The 18,907-nt window shown below is 50.3% G+C and overlaps 1 protein-coding gene across 3 annotated transcripts in view; it reads left to right on the top strand.

The window, feature by feature from the left end:
• Positions 1 to 18,907, top strand: part of Tenm4 (teneurin transmembrane protein 4) — a 2,359,892-nt gene that overhangs the window by 2,107,053 nt on the left and 233,932 nt on the right. For all 3 annotated transcript variants that reach the window (XM_026784248.1, XM_013350155.2, XM_026784249.1), the window contains one exon: positions 5,303 to 5,512. In XM_026784248.1, coding sequence (XP_026640049.1) covers positions 5,303 to 5,512 — 210 coding nt within the window. The remainder of the gene's footprint in view (positions 1 to 5,302; positions 5,513 to 18,907) is intronic.

Here is an 18,907-nt window from a genome sequence, read left to right as displayed (position 1 = left end):
CTCCCTCCCTCTCTCTCTCTCTCTCTCTCTCTCTCTCCTTTTGTTACATCATCAAATACAGATTTGTAATAGCCTCACTGGCAGGCTTGCACAACTGCCACTGCCTCCTCCCCTCTGCTCCCCACTTGGAGAGACAGCAGAAAGAACAACACTGGTTGAGCCTTTAGTGAGAGCAAGCAGACAGCTGCGCTTCCCAGAGACTATCGGGACTCCAGCAAGTGGCTCCAGTTTCCAAAGGGGAAGACAGAGACTGTGTGGGAAGTGACACACGATGTCACTCACTGCTAAAACTTAGCTTTGATCCCAGGTTTGATCAATGGGAAGGTCGTGGTCCTTCTGCTTTCTCTGGGTCTCTTTCCCTGAGCCTCACTGGGAATCCAAACCAGGGTTCGTCAGTTCCACCCTCGGGACTCAATGATAGGAAAGCAATGGGTTTTCCAATGGGTCCTGTGGCCCCAGACAGACGACCCCATGGCTCTAAGCCTGCACTGTGTAAGCTTTAACATGAGAATGACTCTGTATTTGGAGCATCGTGTGGAAAAGCATCTCCCCATTGTTACTCTCCTGCAAGTTCTGCTGTGTTTGCACTGCCTCCCACCCCAACCTTGCGGGTGTCTGTTCTCCCTCAGTTTGCCTACCCTTACCCACGCCGTGCCAAAGATTTACTGGGACCCTGTCTTAAGAAATGTACATGGCATGTATGTATATATTCGATGAAAGCAGGGGTAGCTTTATCTAGGGGTGAAATGGGAAAGGTGAAAGGCAACAAAATAGAGAATGAGGGGAACTGGGAAAAAGATGCCCAAAATATAATATATATATCTGTACAAGAATGAACAGAAATTAAAATTGTAAAGAAATTCAAGCAACCTGACATTTAATCGATACAGTTATTCTATGTTTTATATAGGCGAGTTCTTCCCACATGCATACACAGAAAGGAATATGTAAGAATCCTGAATGGCAAAGGCAAGCATCAGTTGATGGTACAAGTTGAAATATTTCTTCTGCCTAAGCTTTTCGGATCAGAATAGCTATCTGCAGCCCTCCCAAAGACACAGCTCTTGCCCCCCGCTTCCACGCCCCTCCCCCAAATTATTGGAACCGTGCAAGGCGAAGTTCATTCTACTCATGGTGTCTCATCTGTATTTCTGAGTTCCCCTCAGCATACCTGAGCCCCAGGAATCAGACCTCCTTGTTGGCCTACAAGAGTGTGCATGTGGCTCCGCCCTAAAGGAGATCCCCGACTCTCTTGACATTTCACATCCCACTGAACTGTGAACTGGGAAGGAAATCCTGGTGTCTGAGTAGATGCTGCGAGCTTACAGAGCAATCCTTGTCTTGTCCCCTTCCTGCTCTGAAAGCGTCTGTGGCACCCCAGTTCGGATCGGATTTCCTTTTTTCCAGCATTCAACATCTTAAGCTACTCCCAATCAAGATGATCTCCTCCTGTCCACTCACTTAGCAAATATTGACGAGTGCTTACTCTAGGGGCCACGCTAAGCCAGGCAGTAAAAATCGGTTAACAGAGAAGCCAAGCAGGGTCCAGGGTGCTCAGGAGAGGATCGCAGTGGGGCGAAATCCAGGACTGTAGCATCGGAAAGGCCTTTCTGCAGGAGGCCACATGGTGTTAAGCCCAGAGGATGAGGTAACACCACCTAGACAAGCTGGGAAGTAGTCAGGAAAATAAAGACTCCCTGGAGAATGAACAGCATGTGCAAAACTCAGAGGCAAAACCTGCACAGAGCTCCAGGGATGCTCTCCAGACGGAGTCCAGCAAAGAGCTGGGCGCATTCACGCCTTTGGAGAAAAGTGGCTCACCCAGGGGAGCAAGGGTCCCTAGCATGCCTCTGCAGGTCTCTGGAGACTTGAGAGGTTGACAGTAGCACAAGACTTTACACTGGGATGGAGAGGTTGTTGAGACCGGCAGAAGCAAGGGGGCTTTAAGTGTGAGTGCTCCACCCTCCGCCAGACATGCTCACATGGTAGTCTCTGCCCATTGCAATCTTCTGTGGCTCCTTAGAGCCAGTCTCAATTCCCATCTAAGACTGAGCCCAGCCTTCCAATGCCTCACATTGGGCTGGCATGCCGTCTGGCTCGTCCCACCCCTGCCCATGTGTGCTCTCCTTTCTCCTACCCTCCCCCTGGCTTTTCAGTGCTGGGTCTCTCCGTGTGCTCCTCATCTTCTAGCCTGACGGTCGACCATTAGGAGACATCTGTAGGATGAAGCCATGTTCACTGTACATTTCCGGACATCTAGTACTCTAGAAAAAAATAATAAAAAGCCCAAGGATAGCAGCCATGCCATTCCATCCGCTTATTCCAGTCGCTACAACATATGAAGCATAAAACATATACTACATAGAAACTTGAGAAATTTTTGCGTTGGCAGAGTAATTGCTTCCTAAGGTTTTCTTGACGATTGGGATCTACCTTGGAGATCACTGAGATTCGTGGCTGCTGGGGAGTGAGCAAAAGGTACCGACCACATTTCTGGAGATGTCTGTACCTCACAGACACTTCCCGGCCTGCTAAGGTTTGACCCTTGGTTAGGGAATTCAGTCACTGACAGTGAGTATTCAGAAAGAACCTGTATGCCAAGGGATGGCCAAGATAGGAAAGCAGAGGAAGATGGGAAGCCCTGAGAGAGGTGTAGGGCTGGACTTGAACCTGGGTCCTGAAGTTTGAGATAGAACAATTTGCTTAGTTCTATAAATGTAAGGTTGGTGAAGCCTGACCATTCTACTGAGGGGAGGGTGTCAGAGGCACTCTGGAACAACATAGTCCATTTCTTAGCTTTGGTCTGAAGCTGTAGCATCTGGATGGGTGTGGCCCTGGGTGTCTCAGGCTTATCAGAGGCTCTCCTGGAAAGTGAGTGAATAATGAGGAAATGTGTGTGTCTGTGTGTGTGTGTGTGTGTGTGTGTGTGTGTGTATATAAAATACATGTAGCCTGGTAGAGAAAAAAATGTTCAAAAACTGGCTTTGCAGGGGCAAAAGAATCATGAACAGGGGTCTTGATGTGGTGGTTTTGTTCAATTTTCTAAATATTTAATGAGCCCTGACCCTAGGTGATGTGGGAGTCTCCTCTGTGTGCTGAGATAACCATTAATGAATAAAGAAACTGCTTTGGACCTATAGCAGGGCAGAACTTAGGTAGGCAGGGAAAGCTAGGCTGAATGCTGGGAGAAAGAAGGGTGGAGTCAGAAGCCATGGAGCCACCCGAGACAGACGCTGTGAACTTTATCAGGTAAGCCACATGGCCATACACAGATTAATAGAAATGGGTTAAATTGATATGTAAGACTTAGCCAATAAGAAGCTAGAGCTAATGGGCCAAGCAGTGATTTAATGAATACAGTTTCTGTGTGATTATTTTGGGGTCTAAGCTAGCCAGGTGGCCGGGAACCAACAAGCAACCTTTCGGGTCCTACATGCTCATATGTCCTAGAGACTCCCACAGATCATCTATGGTGCTTACAGCATAAATATCAGAGTGTGTGGGGAGTAGAGAGCTTTCAAAGGGGTGCATGGAAGTCATTCTCCCCCAAATCATAGAACTAATAAAACAGTAGGCAGTGGCATCAACCTCAATTCTGGTAAATTCTTGAAGCCTATGCTAAATGTGAACAAGGCAAACAGGGGTTATTGTACACGTTAGTGCAGGGGACAGTTGCATGTGTTTGAACTATAACAGAGAAAACGGTGGCATCAGTTGGGGAGACAAGGCAGAGAAAGGCAAGCTCAGCCTTATTGTGCTGGCTTGTAAGTGTGTCAGGGAAGGCTGTCATGGTAAATTTGGGGTACTGGTTTGGACAGTTGAACCATAGTCCAAAGTTTTTGGATAAAGAAACCAAGAACCAAAAGGGAAAGCCACCCAAAGAATGTGCCTTGGTCATTGATCCCCACGACCTCCCTTGTCCTTGGTGAATCTCTGAACTAACCAGCCAAATGGCACACAAAGCAATTCTATAAAGTGTCGGTATGTACGGTCAAGCGCAAGCAGTGAAATCCTTAAAATACTTCTGGATTTGGTGGCTGTGAACTGGGGGGGGGGGGGGTTATGTGTCCCCAGAACAGAAGTTCTGTGCCTCTTAAGATCCTGCTCAGTGTTAAGATGGCCCATCTGAGCCAAGCTGTGTTTCCTGAGGTTAAGTCCCTTTGCAGAGCTGGCCACATACGATTGTGCTGCACACATTCTCCCAGACAAGGTGGGAGAAAAGAGCAGCCCTTGCCAGCGGGTGAAGCCTGTGTTGTACTGTATACTTGTATGTGTTTGTGCTGATGTCCTCTCTTGTACACTATGTGCTGCATGTGTGGTCCGGTCCTCTGCAGGCAAGACTGTGAATGTCCCCAAGGTGTCACCTCCTCCTTCTGAAGAGCTGGGAGTTTGCTCATAGAGATAGGGAAAACTGGAAAGTTAGAACAATATAAAAGTTCTACGGGGTAGAAACTCAGGGCCAGGGTCTTGTTTTGTAACTCACAGACTGGCAGTGTCCTAATATGATAGGGTATTATCATTTCGGCTATCAGGACATAAGGATCCTAGTATGTTAGAGCTGTAGCGTTAATATATGTAACAGATATCTTCCATGCCTGGTGTGAGCCTGGCATTCCCTTAGGATAAAAGAGGAAGACTGCTAAAGCTCTTGACTTCAAGAAGTTTGCAAAGAATGTCAGAATATAAGGATCGTAACATGTAATAGCCTCAGAAAACTAAAATATTGCTACGCTGAGACTCTAGGCCGCCCAAGGTGGAGGAGAGCCTGAGGTCATTTTTTCCAGCTCTCCCTTTTTATGAGACCCAGGACTTGTTGCAGGCAAGTCGGATTCAAATCTCACTAATAAGAACATCATTTCAGTTCAGTAACATCACAGAATGGCTGGGTCACAGGGGCTCAGCCTTCACCCAACCCCCGGCTGCTCATTTTACCAAAGAGGCCACTGTGGCTGTAGAAGGCAATCTCTCTTGTTCTGTAAAAGGCTCAGTCAGCAGTAAACATGGCCCGCCAGGGCTTTCAGGCCTCTGTCAAAGAAAGGCTAAACAAGAAGAAGCCTCTCCTGCTGTTTCTGAGGTGTGGGCCAACTTCTGCTCTTCAGAAGGAGCGCTCACCAACTTTCTCTGCACAGAGAGAGCCCCTGTCCAGGCCACACGTGCAGAGGATCGTAGCGTCCAGAGCCCCCCCCCCCCGTTGATGCGTGTTTTATTGCGTGTTTTATTTTGTTGCCTCCCCTTCCCCGTGTGCTTCGAAATGGATTTTCATTATTTTTTTTCTGTCTGTGTTTGTCTTTGTGGCCCGCAGGTGCTCCCTTGCATTGTTCATCTGCTTCATCAACCCCTATTGAGCAGTCCCCCTCCCCGCCCCCCTCCCCTCCGGCCAATGAGAGCCAGAGGCGGTTGCTAGGCAATGGTGTGGCCCAGCCAACCCTGGACTCAGACTCTGAGGAAGAGTTTGTCCCTAACTCATTCTTAGTTAAAAGTGGCTCCGCCAGCCTGGGGGTCGCAGCAAACGGTAAGTGCTTCTCTCTTTTTGCTAACTTTTAATGGTTTATTTCTTTTCGTGGGCTATGCCCGCTCCGGCCGCTCGCCCCTTTGCAAGAGCTTGAGTGGCCTGGTGCATGGTGAGGGCTCGTGGGTAGCCGGGGACCTGGGCGGTTCCGTGGACTTGGGGTAGCCAGTTCCTGTCCGCCCCACCGAGAAGGCTTTGTCCTGTGACAGGTGCCCGAGACAGAAGTGCACAGACAGCAGGAGACTAAATGCCGGGAAGAGACAAAGACGCAAACTGGAGGGTGGGGGCCTTGCTTCTCCGGTTGGCTCTCTGCTGGGTGCAAGCGCCCTCCAGGCAGTCACCTGTTGCTTCCTTAGATGCTACTCACAAAGCTACTGAGGGGGGTTTGTGTGACAGTGTCCCTCGTTAGCAATAAGAAAACGGAGAAAGGATGTTCCCCAAAGCTCAGGGCTGTTTTTTGCAAGTTCCCTGCTCTGGAGTTCCAGGCAGCTCTAACCATAGGCGGAAGGGCTGGGACTCAGCATGCTCTTCCCATGGTCCGCTCCTGTTCTCTACTTTCCTCTGCTTGACTTGCGGGAGCGGAGGTGTAAAGGGTTTAGTGAAAGAGCCCCACCTTGATTCCGCACTTGGCCCAAGATACCCACCTGTCCCGACAGCGTGGCTGGGCGCGCTTCTCTGCAGAGATTTTCCTGTGGGGGATTTGAGCCAGTAGGAGGGACAGAAAATGTATGTGAGAGAACTTGGGGTTGCATTAATGGTTTCAGAGTTTCCTGATTTTAATGGGAGAAAGGAAATTGGGGGGGGGGGGAACGAAGACCACCTGAGGTTGTATTGATTTGGTAAACATTTATTTATAAATGCATGCATGGGGCTGGGAAGATGGCTCAGAGCTTAAGAGTGAATGCTGATCTTCTGCAGGGGTCTGAGTTGCATTCCCAGCACCCACATCAGGTGCCTCCCAATCTCCTGAAACTCTAGCTCCAGAGATATTCACTGCTGCTGGTCCCTGCAGGCATGTGTACACATGTTCTCATAGCGTGTACAGACAAACACATATAGACATAATTTAATATAAAATAAATCTTAGAAGTGCCTTGTGGAACTGCACTCTAGGCCGTATTCTGGAAAAGGTGCCCGAGATTTAGAGATGCGTGAAGCAGGCTTGTTGGACCCTGGTACCGTACAGCTCTGCACCCTATCAAAGCCCCGTGCCTGGGGGCTTTGGACAAGTCTCACTGACTCCCCAAGTTTCTTCAGCTGTAGAAGCAGGCGGCCTGGTATCCAGGTCACGATGAATAGCATCATAGTGGTGCCTGCCTTGTGACCCTGCCGCTCCCCTGTAGAGGTCATTCAGAGCCTCCCTGAGAAGGCTCTCCACATGTCCTGGAGCACTCCCCATGCTGGGAGAAACACCCAAGGCCCTGGCTTCTCTCAGAAGCAGAGGGAGACAGCTGCCGGTGATAAGGAAGGACAGAGCCTAGCATGCTGGCTGACAGGGTGGCTGAGAGAAAGTCTCCACACTGCCCGAGAGAACTGGAAAACGTCTCCTCTAGGAGATGCTGGCTGGGTGGGGAGGAATGGGTCGGGTGGGTCAGACTTTGATACCAGGACTATTCTGGACATGCATGGACAGAGAATTCTGGGTAGGAGTTGGGGCGCCAGCTCCCTCTCCTTTACACTCAGGAACTGGGCACAAAGCAGGCACTGACGTAGAAGGATACGAAAGACTTCCCAGATCACTGGAGCTTCTCCAGGGGCTGAATAGAGAGAGCATGCTCACACAGGCTCTGTGGCCTCTGACCAAACCCATCCAGTCCAGGTCCCCATATCTTTGGAGCGTCCTCTGAGTCAGAACATCCTTAAAGAAGACAGAAGCAGGGATCCTGGACTAGGGGGAAAGTCCTCCTCTGTCCTGTGTCCGGCTCTGTTGTTCACTGGCTATTCAGTGTTCTTGCCTCAGGCCGTCTTGTCAGTGATAGAGCAGTTTCTAAGAAATCTGGTTTTATTAATGTCATGTGGTGATCATGCCCCTGCCAGTGACCATCATGAGCTTAATGAGGAAGAAAAAAAATATGTCTGTAAATATCTGTACCTACCTATCAATATATAAATATTGATATAGAAATAGAGAACAAGTATAGATAGATTGATGGATAATTAATAATGTTCTCCATTCACTTCTGAGTAAATAAACCTTGCAGGAAAAAAGAAAAGATGAGAGATGAAAGTCCTTAATCTCTCCCTTTGCTAATAACTGACCCGGAGCCGTGGCTTTGTCATAAGTTCTGAGGCAGGCTGAGGTGCTCACTCTTGCTTTTGTTGATGTGCAGAGACCACGGGAGGCCTTTGGTGACAGCTGTTTGCTCCGCTCAGCTCCTCTGAGCGCCTGCTTCCCAGGGGCCTTGACATGCTATAAACTCCTTCCCCAGGGCCTTCTAAACCTCATTAGTAAATGTGTCCGTGGTGGGAAGGGAGAGTCTGGGTCCTCCTTGGCTGCTGTTCTGGGGTAGGTGCCATGAGAGCCCGCTGCTGTGCCTTACCTCCTGTCTTTCTGGCCCCAAAGTCCCACAGGGGAAGGTCCTGTCCCCCTGCAAGTGACAGTAAGCTGGTCTCTACATTGTGGGTCCGGTATATGTTTACAAGGTTTCATCTGATTTGTTTCAGGCCGAGGCGGATATATCTTCATGAAATTGTTTTTTATTGCTTTGGCTAATTGTAAAAGTAAGGAAGTCTGTTTACACCTCAGACGATGCAGAAAAGTGAAAGGTCACTCCCTTGAGCAGTCTGTGTTCCAGAAACGACCACTGTTAGCGATTTGGTCCCCGGCCTTAAAAACAAATGCCCTTTATTCAGTGTTACCGCCTAAGTGAGTAAATGACCCAGTGAGCAAGCTGCAGAGCCAGATCCTCAATGTGCCATCTTAGGCAAACTCCATCCATGAGGTAAGGACACCTGCTGCGGTTCTGCTAGTTTTAAAAACTACAAAGCTGGGCAGTAGAGATGTAAGTCAGAGGTGGAGCCCTTTGCCAACCCGAGAGGCCCCTGGCATCCTTACCTCCATACCGCACCCTCTGCCGCTGAGTTGAGGGTTGAGGCCACCCCATGCAGGTAAAATGCTAAACCCCAAAGGGTGGCTCGCCTGAGACTTCCCTCTGACTGTACTTGACCCAGGCTGCTTCTCTGGCTGCAGAGGTTTCTCACTTTCCTTTGCTTTCCACAAGTGTCAGGAAGGAGCTGTCCCCTTGGAACCAGCCCCCTCAGGGCCCTGGCTGCCTTCTAGCTATTCCCCTGGAGTCTTTCCCAGCTGCTGTGTCTGCTCCAGCAGGTGCTAGGACCTGGGTCTGTGTGGCCTCAGAGCTGCCCTGCCGAAATCCCCATGTAAAGTGCAGAGAGAAGCAAGGGGCATCTCCCCGCAGTTCATTGTCCCGGTGGCAGAGAAGAGAGAGGGTAAATCGCTCTTTCTGTCATCACAGCCCTAATCCTCCCCAGGGCACTCGTCCAGAAGTCTCTGGTGTGAATAGGGAAAGATTTCCCCGAAATATCAACCCGTCACAGTCCAGGCGCTCAGGAAGTGGTTAGGATTAAGGGGATGCTTGTCCTAACCCCATAGAAACGTCCAGAATCAACAGTGTTTCATCAATTGTGTTCAACTGCATTCTGAAGCCAGGGGGCTTTGGAAACTTAGAGGTAGGGCTTAAAGGGTCAGGAAATAAAGAGCCTTGAGAAGGCTATGAAGAGCTTCTCAAAGCCTGGGGGTGTTGGGGGGGCGAAAGAACATGCGTCTAACATACCTTCTGTATACATGCATTTTCTTAGCACGCATTATCATCTTTGGTCTTGGATTTATTTGCATTTCACTTTTGAGGGGAAACTGAGGCCCAGAGATGAGGGCAGTGGACTTAATCATAGCCACCGTGGAAGACAAAGACTCCAAACCAAAGCTTACTGCCTCCAGGGCTCTCTTTCCTTTGTCTTATTTCCAATGCCAGAGCCAGGTCTTTCTGTATCCATAGTAAGACGGATCGAAGAGAAGGAATTCCACCAGCGCTGAATTGGATTTTTTTTTCTTTTGGAAGAATTCCAGGTTGTTTGATTTCTGTTTATTACCTCACAAACATTTATGAAGTGCCCAGCACTGGGGAGCCCTCTTTATCTTAGGGAGGCGTTGGCTAGTCCTCTTATCTACCCTGTGACCCATTTAGGTCTCATTGAAATAACAGGGGCCCAGAGAGGTGAGCCCTTTCCTCTGCCTCGCTAAGCCTCTAAACGATAGGATCAGGTCTATCTGAGACCATGACACCAAATCTTTGTGGCCTATTTCTATGAGGATCTCAAGGGTTCCATAGATGAATCAGACCAGGTATTTTTCAATGCAAAATTTGGTTGTGAAATTATTGCAAAAATCTCCCAAAGCAAAACCCTACATGTGTCCTTGACTCCCTCTGGCCCCAGACCCTTCCTACCTGGCCCTAGAAAATGCTTCCCTGGCCAGCAGCGAGATTGTTTAGCGTTTTCATTGCCTTGCTTGGGTCTTAGGCAGCTGGGATTGTTTTTGTTTTGACTTCCAATCCAGCAGAGGACTGTTTATTTTTCTTTCTAAATGGGAAACACGGCTATGCATGCAAGCTCCTTCCAAAAAGTGTTTTCTTTAAAAAAAAAAAAAAAGTTTAACTTCATTTAGAACCTATGCAGCATTCCCAAGGGAGCCTACTGGGTCCTTTCAAGTCAACTTGTGAAATCAGAAGGCAAAGTGATGCCTGTTTCTAAGGATAGAGAGACGTGCCCAGCCAGATTGTTTTTCTTCTTTCGCTGTGAATTTCATGGCACTCATGGTGGTCACAGGACTTGGGTCTGCTTGCTTGACACATTCCCTGGGCGAAAGGCTGCTGGGGATGGGGGGTGAGGGGTGTCAAGCACTCCCTCAATTCTGTCCACTGCTTCCCTCAGCTCTTCTTGTGTGAAAAGACGCTTATTGGTAAATACATCCGCGTGACACAAACTGTGTGGGGAAGTCTGTTCAATCTCCTTTCTCCTGCTAGAAAGACAAGTGGAATCCTTCCTTGCTTCCTTCATCCCCGATGACATGCTAAATGCTGGTGGATGTTCTCCCGAGAGAGGAAGGTGAAGAGTGTTGTAAGCAGAGATCTTAGGAAATAAATGAACCCTCGGAACCGCAAGTCTCGCGGATTCCAGAGTAAATAGAGTGCACGCCGTGTTCTTGTCCCATCACCAAGCACATCCCCATCTCTGCAGTACAACATACAGTTTATATCGGTGGGAAGGGAGGGAAGGAGGGAAAGAAAGAAGGAGGGAGGAAGGAAGGAGGAAGACTCCAGGTCTCATGTCTATTTAAGGCAGATTTTGCAACCAAACAAGGTTGCTTGGCCGGTTGCTTGGCTGGTATGGTTTCGTTTGGTTTGGTGCTTTGAGACATGGCCTTGCTATGTAGTCCAGGCTGACTGAACTTGTGACTACCCCCACCAATGCCAACTTCCCAAGTATTAGGATTACAGGCATGGCTACCCATGACCATCTTCATGCCCAGCTTCAAAGTGGATGGGCACGGCGTGTGTGTGTGTGTGTGTGTGTGTGTGTGTGTGTGTGTGTGTGTGTGTGTGCGTGCAAAGGCAGCCTTGGGTGTCATTCTTACCAATGTGGTCTTCTTTTGGCTTGGAGCTCACTTATTATGTGTGTCTGGCTAGTCAGTGGGCACCAGGGGTCTTCCTGTCTCCACCTCCCTGGCAGAGATTTTAAGTGTCACCGCAATGCCCAGATATTTATGTGGGTGCTAGAATCAGACTCGGGTCCTCCTGCTTGTGAGACAAGCATCTTACTGGTTGAGCGCTCTCTCTCTCTCTCTCTCTCTCTCTCTCTCTCTCTCTCTCTCTCTCTCTCTCTCCTGAAACAATGAAGGTTGGATGTCTCACTGTTTTGAGAACAGATACCACTCCTGTCGGCCAGGGTCTCATTTCCTGGCTCTGTTCCAAGTTTGTGAAGGCCAGTTTGGCTATGTCTGCTTCCTAACTTCCAACCTGAAAATTCACAACCTCGCTGGACAATCTGTTGTCGTCCTTACGTCTTCCTTCCCGCTAGCCCCGCATATGACACGGGCGCATGTGCACTGAGCCACACAGGCCCAGCCTTGCAGATTCGCAGAGACAGAGATCGGCACTGGTGCAGTCAGGGTTCGTAGTTACGGTCCCTTCTCCTGTGTTCTCTGTGCTTGGCCAGGTGCTCCCTTAACTAGATCAGGACTCATCTCTGCCTCCCACCAGGAACAAACTATTATGCCCCCTAATTGGGGGCAGCAGGGACAGCCTCAACGGGGTCACTTCTATTTTATGTAATTTACAAAGCCCTTTTTCATGCGTTACCTCGGGCAAACTCTGGTGACTGTAATCTAATTGCCACTTTGGCTTTCTAGGAGGTAAAGCGTCTGCTTGACCCTACAAAACAAACAAGTCACACTTTGAATTAATGTAGCCCAATATGGGAGAACCCGGGTCCTCTAATTAGTCACTCACGTGGCTAAACTGCAACCGCGGCCCCGTTTATTTTCCCTCGTTTCCCCAAATACAGTTGTATTAAAAAGTACAGAAATAGCACGTTTAGTGTGTGGCTTGATTGGATCTCAGGACTCCAAGGACACCCCGTGAGGAGGCGTGTCAGCCGTGCGTCCTGACGTTTTCCATCTGGAAACAGCCTGCTTCGCGATCCTATTGCAATGTTAGCGGCGGGCCCTGTAGGGTCCTCATTTATAGCAGGCCAAATCCGCATGTATCTCTGACACCTGCATGCCCAGGCTGTTGGAAGAAGAGCCTGGAAAGAGACTAAGGAGAATCAGGATGTTAGCATGGGCAAACTTTCCTTTCCCAAAGCTCCCATCCAGACGCTCACTCTTAGATCCACAGAGCCTCCAGGGTGACTGAGCTTGGAGCTCGTGTGCTGGAGGTGAGGTGTGCAGAAGGGCATCTGTACGTCCTTGTAGGGTTGGCTGTACAACAGAAGGTCAAGCTTGTGAAACCATTGCCGTCAGCAAAGCTTGCTGTCTGGTTACAAACCTCTGCCGAGACCCGAAGCTAGTGTGAATTCCACTGGTGTGGGGGCTACAGACCAGGCCACCTGAATGGCTCTAACCCTCAGACTGTCTCTGACCTTCTAGGCCACCCTGCAGGAGTCTGGACAGTGAAAGAACCGGACTCTAAGTTTTCCAGACCTTGTTTGCTTCTGTGTCGGCATCCCGGTGTGGACCCAGCATTGTGCCCACCTCCACTGATATTGATGTTCTTTTCAGCCGCGTCTTTCCCCCAGACTTTCCTGATGTAACTGAATTTCTTCGTTTTAAGAGCGAAATTGTGTGCCACTGCCGCCATATGGCAAGTGTGTGGTTGGCCATAAATAGAAGCTACCCGTAAAAATAGACACAATGAAAGGGGGTTATCATGTTCCGGTAAGAGGGTGCCTGCTCTAGGCTGTGGAGCAAAGCCTAGTTCTCGTTGTTAAACAGGGACATTGGCAAGTGTCTCTGGGTACCTAGGGAGATAGCCTCCATCACTTCACGCCAAGGGATGAAAGAGGAAGCGCTCCCCATGGGAGAACTACTTAATGATTGTTCTCACCAGACACCGAGGTCATCCGCAGGGGATGCAGCTCTGCCACCCCTCAGAGCCTTCCCACCTTGAGAGTAAATGTCTCTGGCTGCTTCCAGCACCCAGCCTTCCTCCCGTTCCTAAGCATGGTCTTTGCAGACCATCTGTTCCCACCCTCCCCCACTTCTCTGGTCCTCTACCCTGTCATCAGAGCTGGGTGCTTTGAGCTCAGCTGGATCCCCCATTACCGGCTAATGGCTCTCAGTGTGGACCAGGAAACCATGCAGCTTCCTCTGGACTGCCTTTATTTATGTAGGTGTTTGAGATTCAACAACTTAAAGAAGAAAAACAACTTTGCTTTACAAGGTTAGAAGAAGCAGAAATGGCATGATGTGGAACCAGGGTAGGGAAAGATGATGGGGGGGGGGCACACATCCCGCTGCTGGGATGTGTGGCCCTGTGGAATCTATTCAGCTTCTTCTTGGCCTAGGAAGGGGTCAGGACCTGGCCTGCTGGGATTTGGAGTCCAGAGTTCTAACTCTCAGGGTCAGGGGGCTAGGGTAGATTCAAGGGGCTGGGGCTCAAGCTCCCAACTTGGCACTCTTCTTCTGTCAAAAGTTTCTTTTCGATCGCTTCGCCAGATTGCTGTGCAAATGAAGAACCCAGTGAATGTTGGCTTCCTTCTTGTCCTTCTGTGCCCCCCAAAGTGTCCAGATATCCTGGAAAGAAGGCAGGGTCCTTCATTCCTTCCCCCTCCAGACTTAGGAAAGTCACAGCAATTAGTAACTCTGCCTAGGAGTCCTCAGCTGCCCCCCCCCCACACACACACACATGCACACACATACACTGCTCTGGGTGACTTTCAGAGATTGCAGGTTGGGAGGGAAGAAGGGAGCCCAAGACAGCAGCTAAGCAAACAGAGCATGGGGGTCTTAGAAACATTACCTCGCTGCATTCCCTGGTCCCCACCGGTCTGGCACTATGATGCCTTTTCCTTCTGGCCTGCGGCCTTCCCCCACGGAGTTGAAAGGAGAGGAAACTGGCTGGTAATTCATTTATGCCCCCTTCCCTCTCTGCTGGTAGATCACGTTTCTATAAATTAGCTCTGGAGAGCTGCGGCAACAGCTCACGATAATAGTACATATATTTATACTTCCAGAAACGTCTCTGTCAGTGTCCCAGAAGACATGCTCCAAGATACACATCTGATGGGCAGCAAGGCCATCTGTGGAAGGGGACTGAGGACGGCAGCCTGTGACCGGCTCCGAGGCCAAGCAGCCCATAGTTCAGTGTGCCCCATGTCACTACTCTCCCTCTTATTTATTAGAAGAAAATAGGGGGCATTTTTCAGGGTACAAAGTTCATTGCGGGTATACTGAAGTCTGATCCCCTGTCTGCTGTCATCCAGAAAAGAAGTGGGAGCTGTCTGTTGACTTTACAAACTCGGCTCTCCTCAGTCATAGAGCTTCTTAGTGTGTTCTTGCCCTGAGCCGTTGTAGGACATCTCCTCTGGCTTGCTGCCCCCCTTACATTCCTCCCTTTTAAACCACAGTGATCCTTCCGAGTCCTAATCTTGGTGGCCCAAGGCCTCACTCCCAGTGTGAAAGCTCAGGCCCTACCCAGCGTTTACCTGTTTCTTAAGACATCATCCCCTAGGCCCAGCTATGAGGCCCGCGCCGATTCGTAGCAATGCTGAGAGCAAAAGCTTTCCTACACTTCTTCATGTTAATGTGAGATCTAGGGAGGGTCTCGGTTAACTAATGTGGAAAGAAAGAGCCTTGTTTACCCTTCAAAAGCAGGTCAAATGAGCAAGCTATGATCAAGGACCTACTATGCGCTGGGAGGAGAGCCCTCAGTCGGCTTCCCCTCTCCACCCCCCGCCTCAGGAAGGTGGACTCAGACTTCAACAGCTCAGCCCTGAAGCAGGCAGTGAGGACAAACGGATCCTCAAGGCTTGAGTGTGTAGCCTGGGAGGACCACTGTATCGTCTACACTCTCACTGGTGGCTGGCCTGACCGTGGTGTATCGCATGTCGGATGCCTATCTGTAGCCAGAGGTTCCTGACTTCACCCACACAAGAGTCTCTTCCCGGTGTATGCTGTGGAGGGCTCTTTGCTAGATGCAAACTCCATCTTCCAGGGCTTGACGTGGGGGAGGAGGAAAGCAGTACTAGCTGGAGGCAGGGTGCTACGCTGGACCCAACTGGGCTTGAAGTCACACCCGCATCGTGTAGCAGAAAAGTGGGTCCCATCACCAAGCGCCTTGGGGCATAGGTGCTGTGCTGGCTGCTTTGGCATTTCTGTCCGCATTGATTCCTCCAGGAGGTCAGAAGGCTCTAGAGCGGCAGTGTTACCCTATGGCTTCATTATTATAGAAGCTGGCATTAGCAGACGATTTCCTCCTTCCCTAGTATTAGAATGTGGTGTGAAATGGTAGCGCAGTACCTGGCTGGTGTCAAGATTGGAAATTCTCTGTTGTAGTCATTGTTCTGTTACCAGTGGAGCAGGCTAGCTAAGCCTTGGGAAGTCCGGCAGTCTTCCGGGATGGCTCAGATAGCTGGTGGCGTGCTGCGTCCCCAGAGCGCCTGGCCTTTCAACCCAACTCTTCTTGCCCCACTGGGTCCTTCTTTGGTCATCTAACAGCCTTTGTCCTCCTTTCTTGACAGCCCCCCGGGAAGCCACAGGGTCTAGGGGAACCTCCAAAGCAGATCAGAGATTTTCTTTCTAGCCCCCACGCCTGGGGGGGAGGGCAAAGCCGAGTGTGCATTTTGGCTCCAAACCCCGGGGCCCTGATCAGAAGCCCACTGAATGGAAGTTGCTGAGTTGCACTCCAGTGCCCTCAGCTCTAAGACAACCCCCCCACACCCTTGGACCCCTGCGTGGGTGACAAGATGATGCATGAGGTCCGGCCAAGCTGCTTATTCATCCGAGCTGGTGATGGCCTTTATCCTGAGGTGGGTTAATGGCAAGGGGGCAGTGGCCCCTTAAAGCCTGGACAATGGGCTGGCTTCTCAGGTCATCAAATCACTCAACGGCCTGGCCTCTGCCCCCCCACCCACCCCCACCCCCACTTCCCAGAAGCCCGCTCACCAGCCAGAAGTTGCTCTCAGCCCAGCAGGAGAAGCCCTGGGATAATGCACAGGCCACATCAAAGAGGACCCATAGTGACAAAGGTTGAGAAGGGATGGACACAGGATCATGATGTATCTGCACCCATCCTGCGAGGGGCCCACACCTAGGCAGCCCAGACTCGATTCCAGCTGCTCCTTCTGCTGCAGCTTCCAGAGCCGCCTTCTCTCCTGGCAGCCATGGCCCTCCAGAATTCACCGGGTCCCTCCTTCCCTGAGCCAGTGAAATACGCCACTGGCCTCACTGGCTTTACAAGCTGCTTCAGTTCCAGCAGCCCTTCCAAAGTCCCCAATATTAGCATCTGGATAAAGATCCTATTGAGTGAGTATCTTGAATATTAGCCTTTTTTCAAAGCAGGAAAACTATTGACTAAACTTGCCCTGTATATGAAGACTGGGAGCTGGGATTCCAAGCCCAGCCTCCTCAGTTGGGACTTTGCCTTGATGTGTGTATTTAGTCACTGGCTCCCTGGCTCCCTGGCTCCCTGGCTCACCTGCTCACCCGCTCACCCGCTCACCCGCTATTAATTCCACGAAGACGTCTGGTGTATTTACAGACTGCCAGATATAAGCTAGACTCCACTCTCTAGGAGGAGCCTAAGCAGCAATGTCCAACCCTGCTAAGGGGTCAAGACACGCATGCACATTGCTCCTCTAATATGTTAAATCTTTAGGTTTTTATGTCCAACTGTCCAACTGTAGAGAAATTAAAGAAGGGGAGAAAAGCAGATGTGAAATACCCACTGACATTGGCATCTGGCTGCCGGAGACCATGAGCCTCCGAAAGAGTGGATGGCAAAGGGAGGAGAGCAGGGGGCAGTCTGGATGACCGACTCACAGAGCTGGTCCTGTGTCACAGATTGCTTCCTAAATACAAAGGAAGGAACCACGTAGGGAGATAATTCTAACACGGACGCAGTGCAGTGCCTGCTAGAGCCCCATGGTGAAGCCGGCTGGGAGCAAGGTCAGAAGAAGCCCAGGGGTTGGGGATGGAACTCAGTGCTAGGGCACTTGCCTAGCGTGTGCATGGCCCAGGGTTCCATCCAACACTGCAAGAACAGGACAAGAAAAGAAGGAGAAGAAGGAGAAGGAGAAGGAGAAAGGAAAGAACGAGAGCTAGGTCGAAGCAGCAGCCCGTCACACCGCACATGGGCTCACCAAAGGCGCTGAGCCCAAAGCTACCAGAGGACATGGCCAGCCTGCCCACGGTGCCGAGCCGGCTACAGAGCAGGAGGCCGGACTGTTTAGAACAGTGGTTCTCAACCTATAGGCCACGACCCCTGGGACCATATAGCAGATACTTACATTATGATTATAACGGTAGCAAAATAGCAGTTATGACATAGCAATGAAAGCAGTTTTATGGCTGAGGGTCACCACAGCATGAGAGCTGTGTTCAGGGGCCGCATCGTCAGGAGGGTTGAGAGCCACTGGTTTAGGAAGTAGGTGACATGAAAAAGAAAATATGTAGGTGTTTGGGTCGTTGGGAAGCACCCCTAGATTTAGAGACACCAGCAAAATGCAACAAATTTTACTTGGATATTGATCAGATCATACTTGATTTTTAAGCTATAAGAAAGATGTGGAATTCTTTAGATATGGCCTGTGTAGGCATTGTAGGGTCGTGGTTCACATGTGTAGGGCATTGCAGGGCCGCTGTTCACGTGTGTAGAACATTGCAGGGTCCCTGTTCACATGTGTAGAACATTGCAGGGCTGCTGTTCACGTGTGTAGGGCATTGCGGGCCCACCGTTCACATGTGTAGGGCATCGTGGGGCCGCTTTTCACATGTATAGAACATTGTAGGGCCGCTGTTCACGTGTGTAGAGCATTGAAGGGCCCCTGTTCACATGTGTAGGGCATTGTGGGGCCGCTGTTCACGTGTGTAGGGCATTGCGGGGCCGCTGTTCACGTGTGTAGGGCATTGCGGGGCCGCTGTTTACGTGTGTAGGGCATTGAAGGGCCGCTGTTCACACATGTAGAGCATTGAAGGGCCGCTGTTCACGTGTGTAGGGCATTGCAGGGCCGCTGTTCACACATGTAGAGCGCAGCGAGGCCATTGCTCATTTACTTAGCAATGCCATGGTACTGAAGCTATGGGGCATCCTCGTTCCAGGCTGTGTGCAATGTACTGAAGCCTACAACTTGCTTTGAGAGAGAAAATAAAAGCTACATATAAATATAGATACCACAGCATGGCACCGTATTAGCGTGACAGATTTAGGTAAAGCACTTAGGGATGTTTTTGTACTATTTCAAATTTCCTCTGGGGTTGAGATTTTTCAGAATAAGACTAGAGGTTGTGCATGGGTTGCAGAGAGACTAGAGTTCAGGGAAGGGTTTCTGAAGACAGGTAAGACAGGCTCCTTTTGTAGAGAACACCCACTCTTCCCATCTCCTTCCCTCCTGGGATGCAGAACTGCACTGATGCTTTCCAAAGGGACCCGAAGCTGAGTATCAGGATGAAAGGAGTCTGGGAGTCTGGCTGGGCACGGGGGGGGGGGGCCCGCGGGACGCCGCGGTGTCCTTCGGCTGCCGATGCGAGCCCTCCTTGGTGGAGCGGCTGGCGGGGGCGGGGCCGGGGGGGGGGGGAAGGAGAGGTCCTAAAACCAACCGAACGCTGGGCGCCAAATGTAGACGTAAGTCACAAACGATGCCACAGCAGTTTGGAATTATAATTAA

Source organism: Microtus ochrogaster, chromosome 22, assembly GCF_000317375.1.
Source record: "Microtus ochrogaster isolate Prairie Vole_2 chromosome 22, MicOch1.0, whole genome shotgun sequence".
Taxonomy (NCBI): Eukaryota; Metazoa; Chordata; class Mammalia; order Rodentia; family Cricetidae; genus Microtus; species Microtus ochrogaster.
The sequence above is the reverse complement of the archived record's forward strand: the minus strand, read 5'-3'. Positions and strand labels throughout refer to the sequence as shown.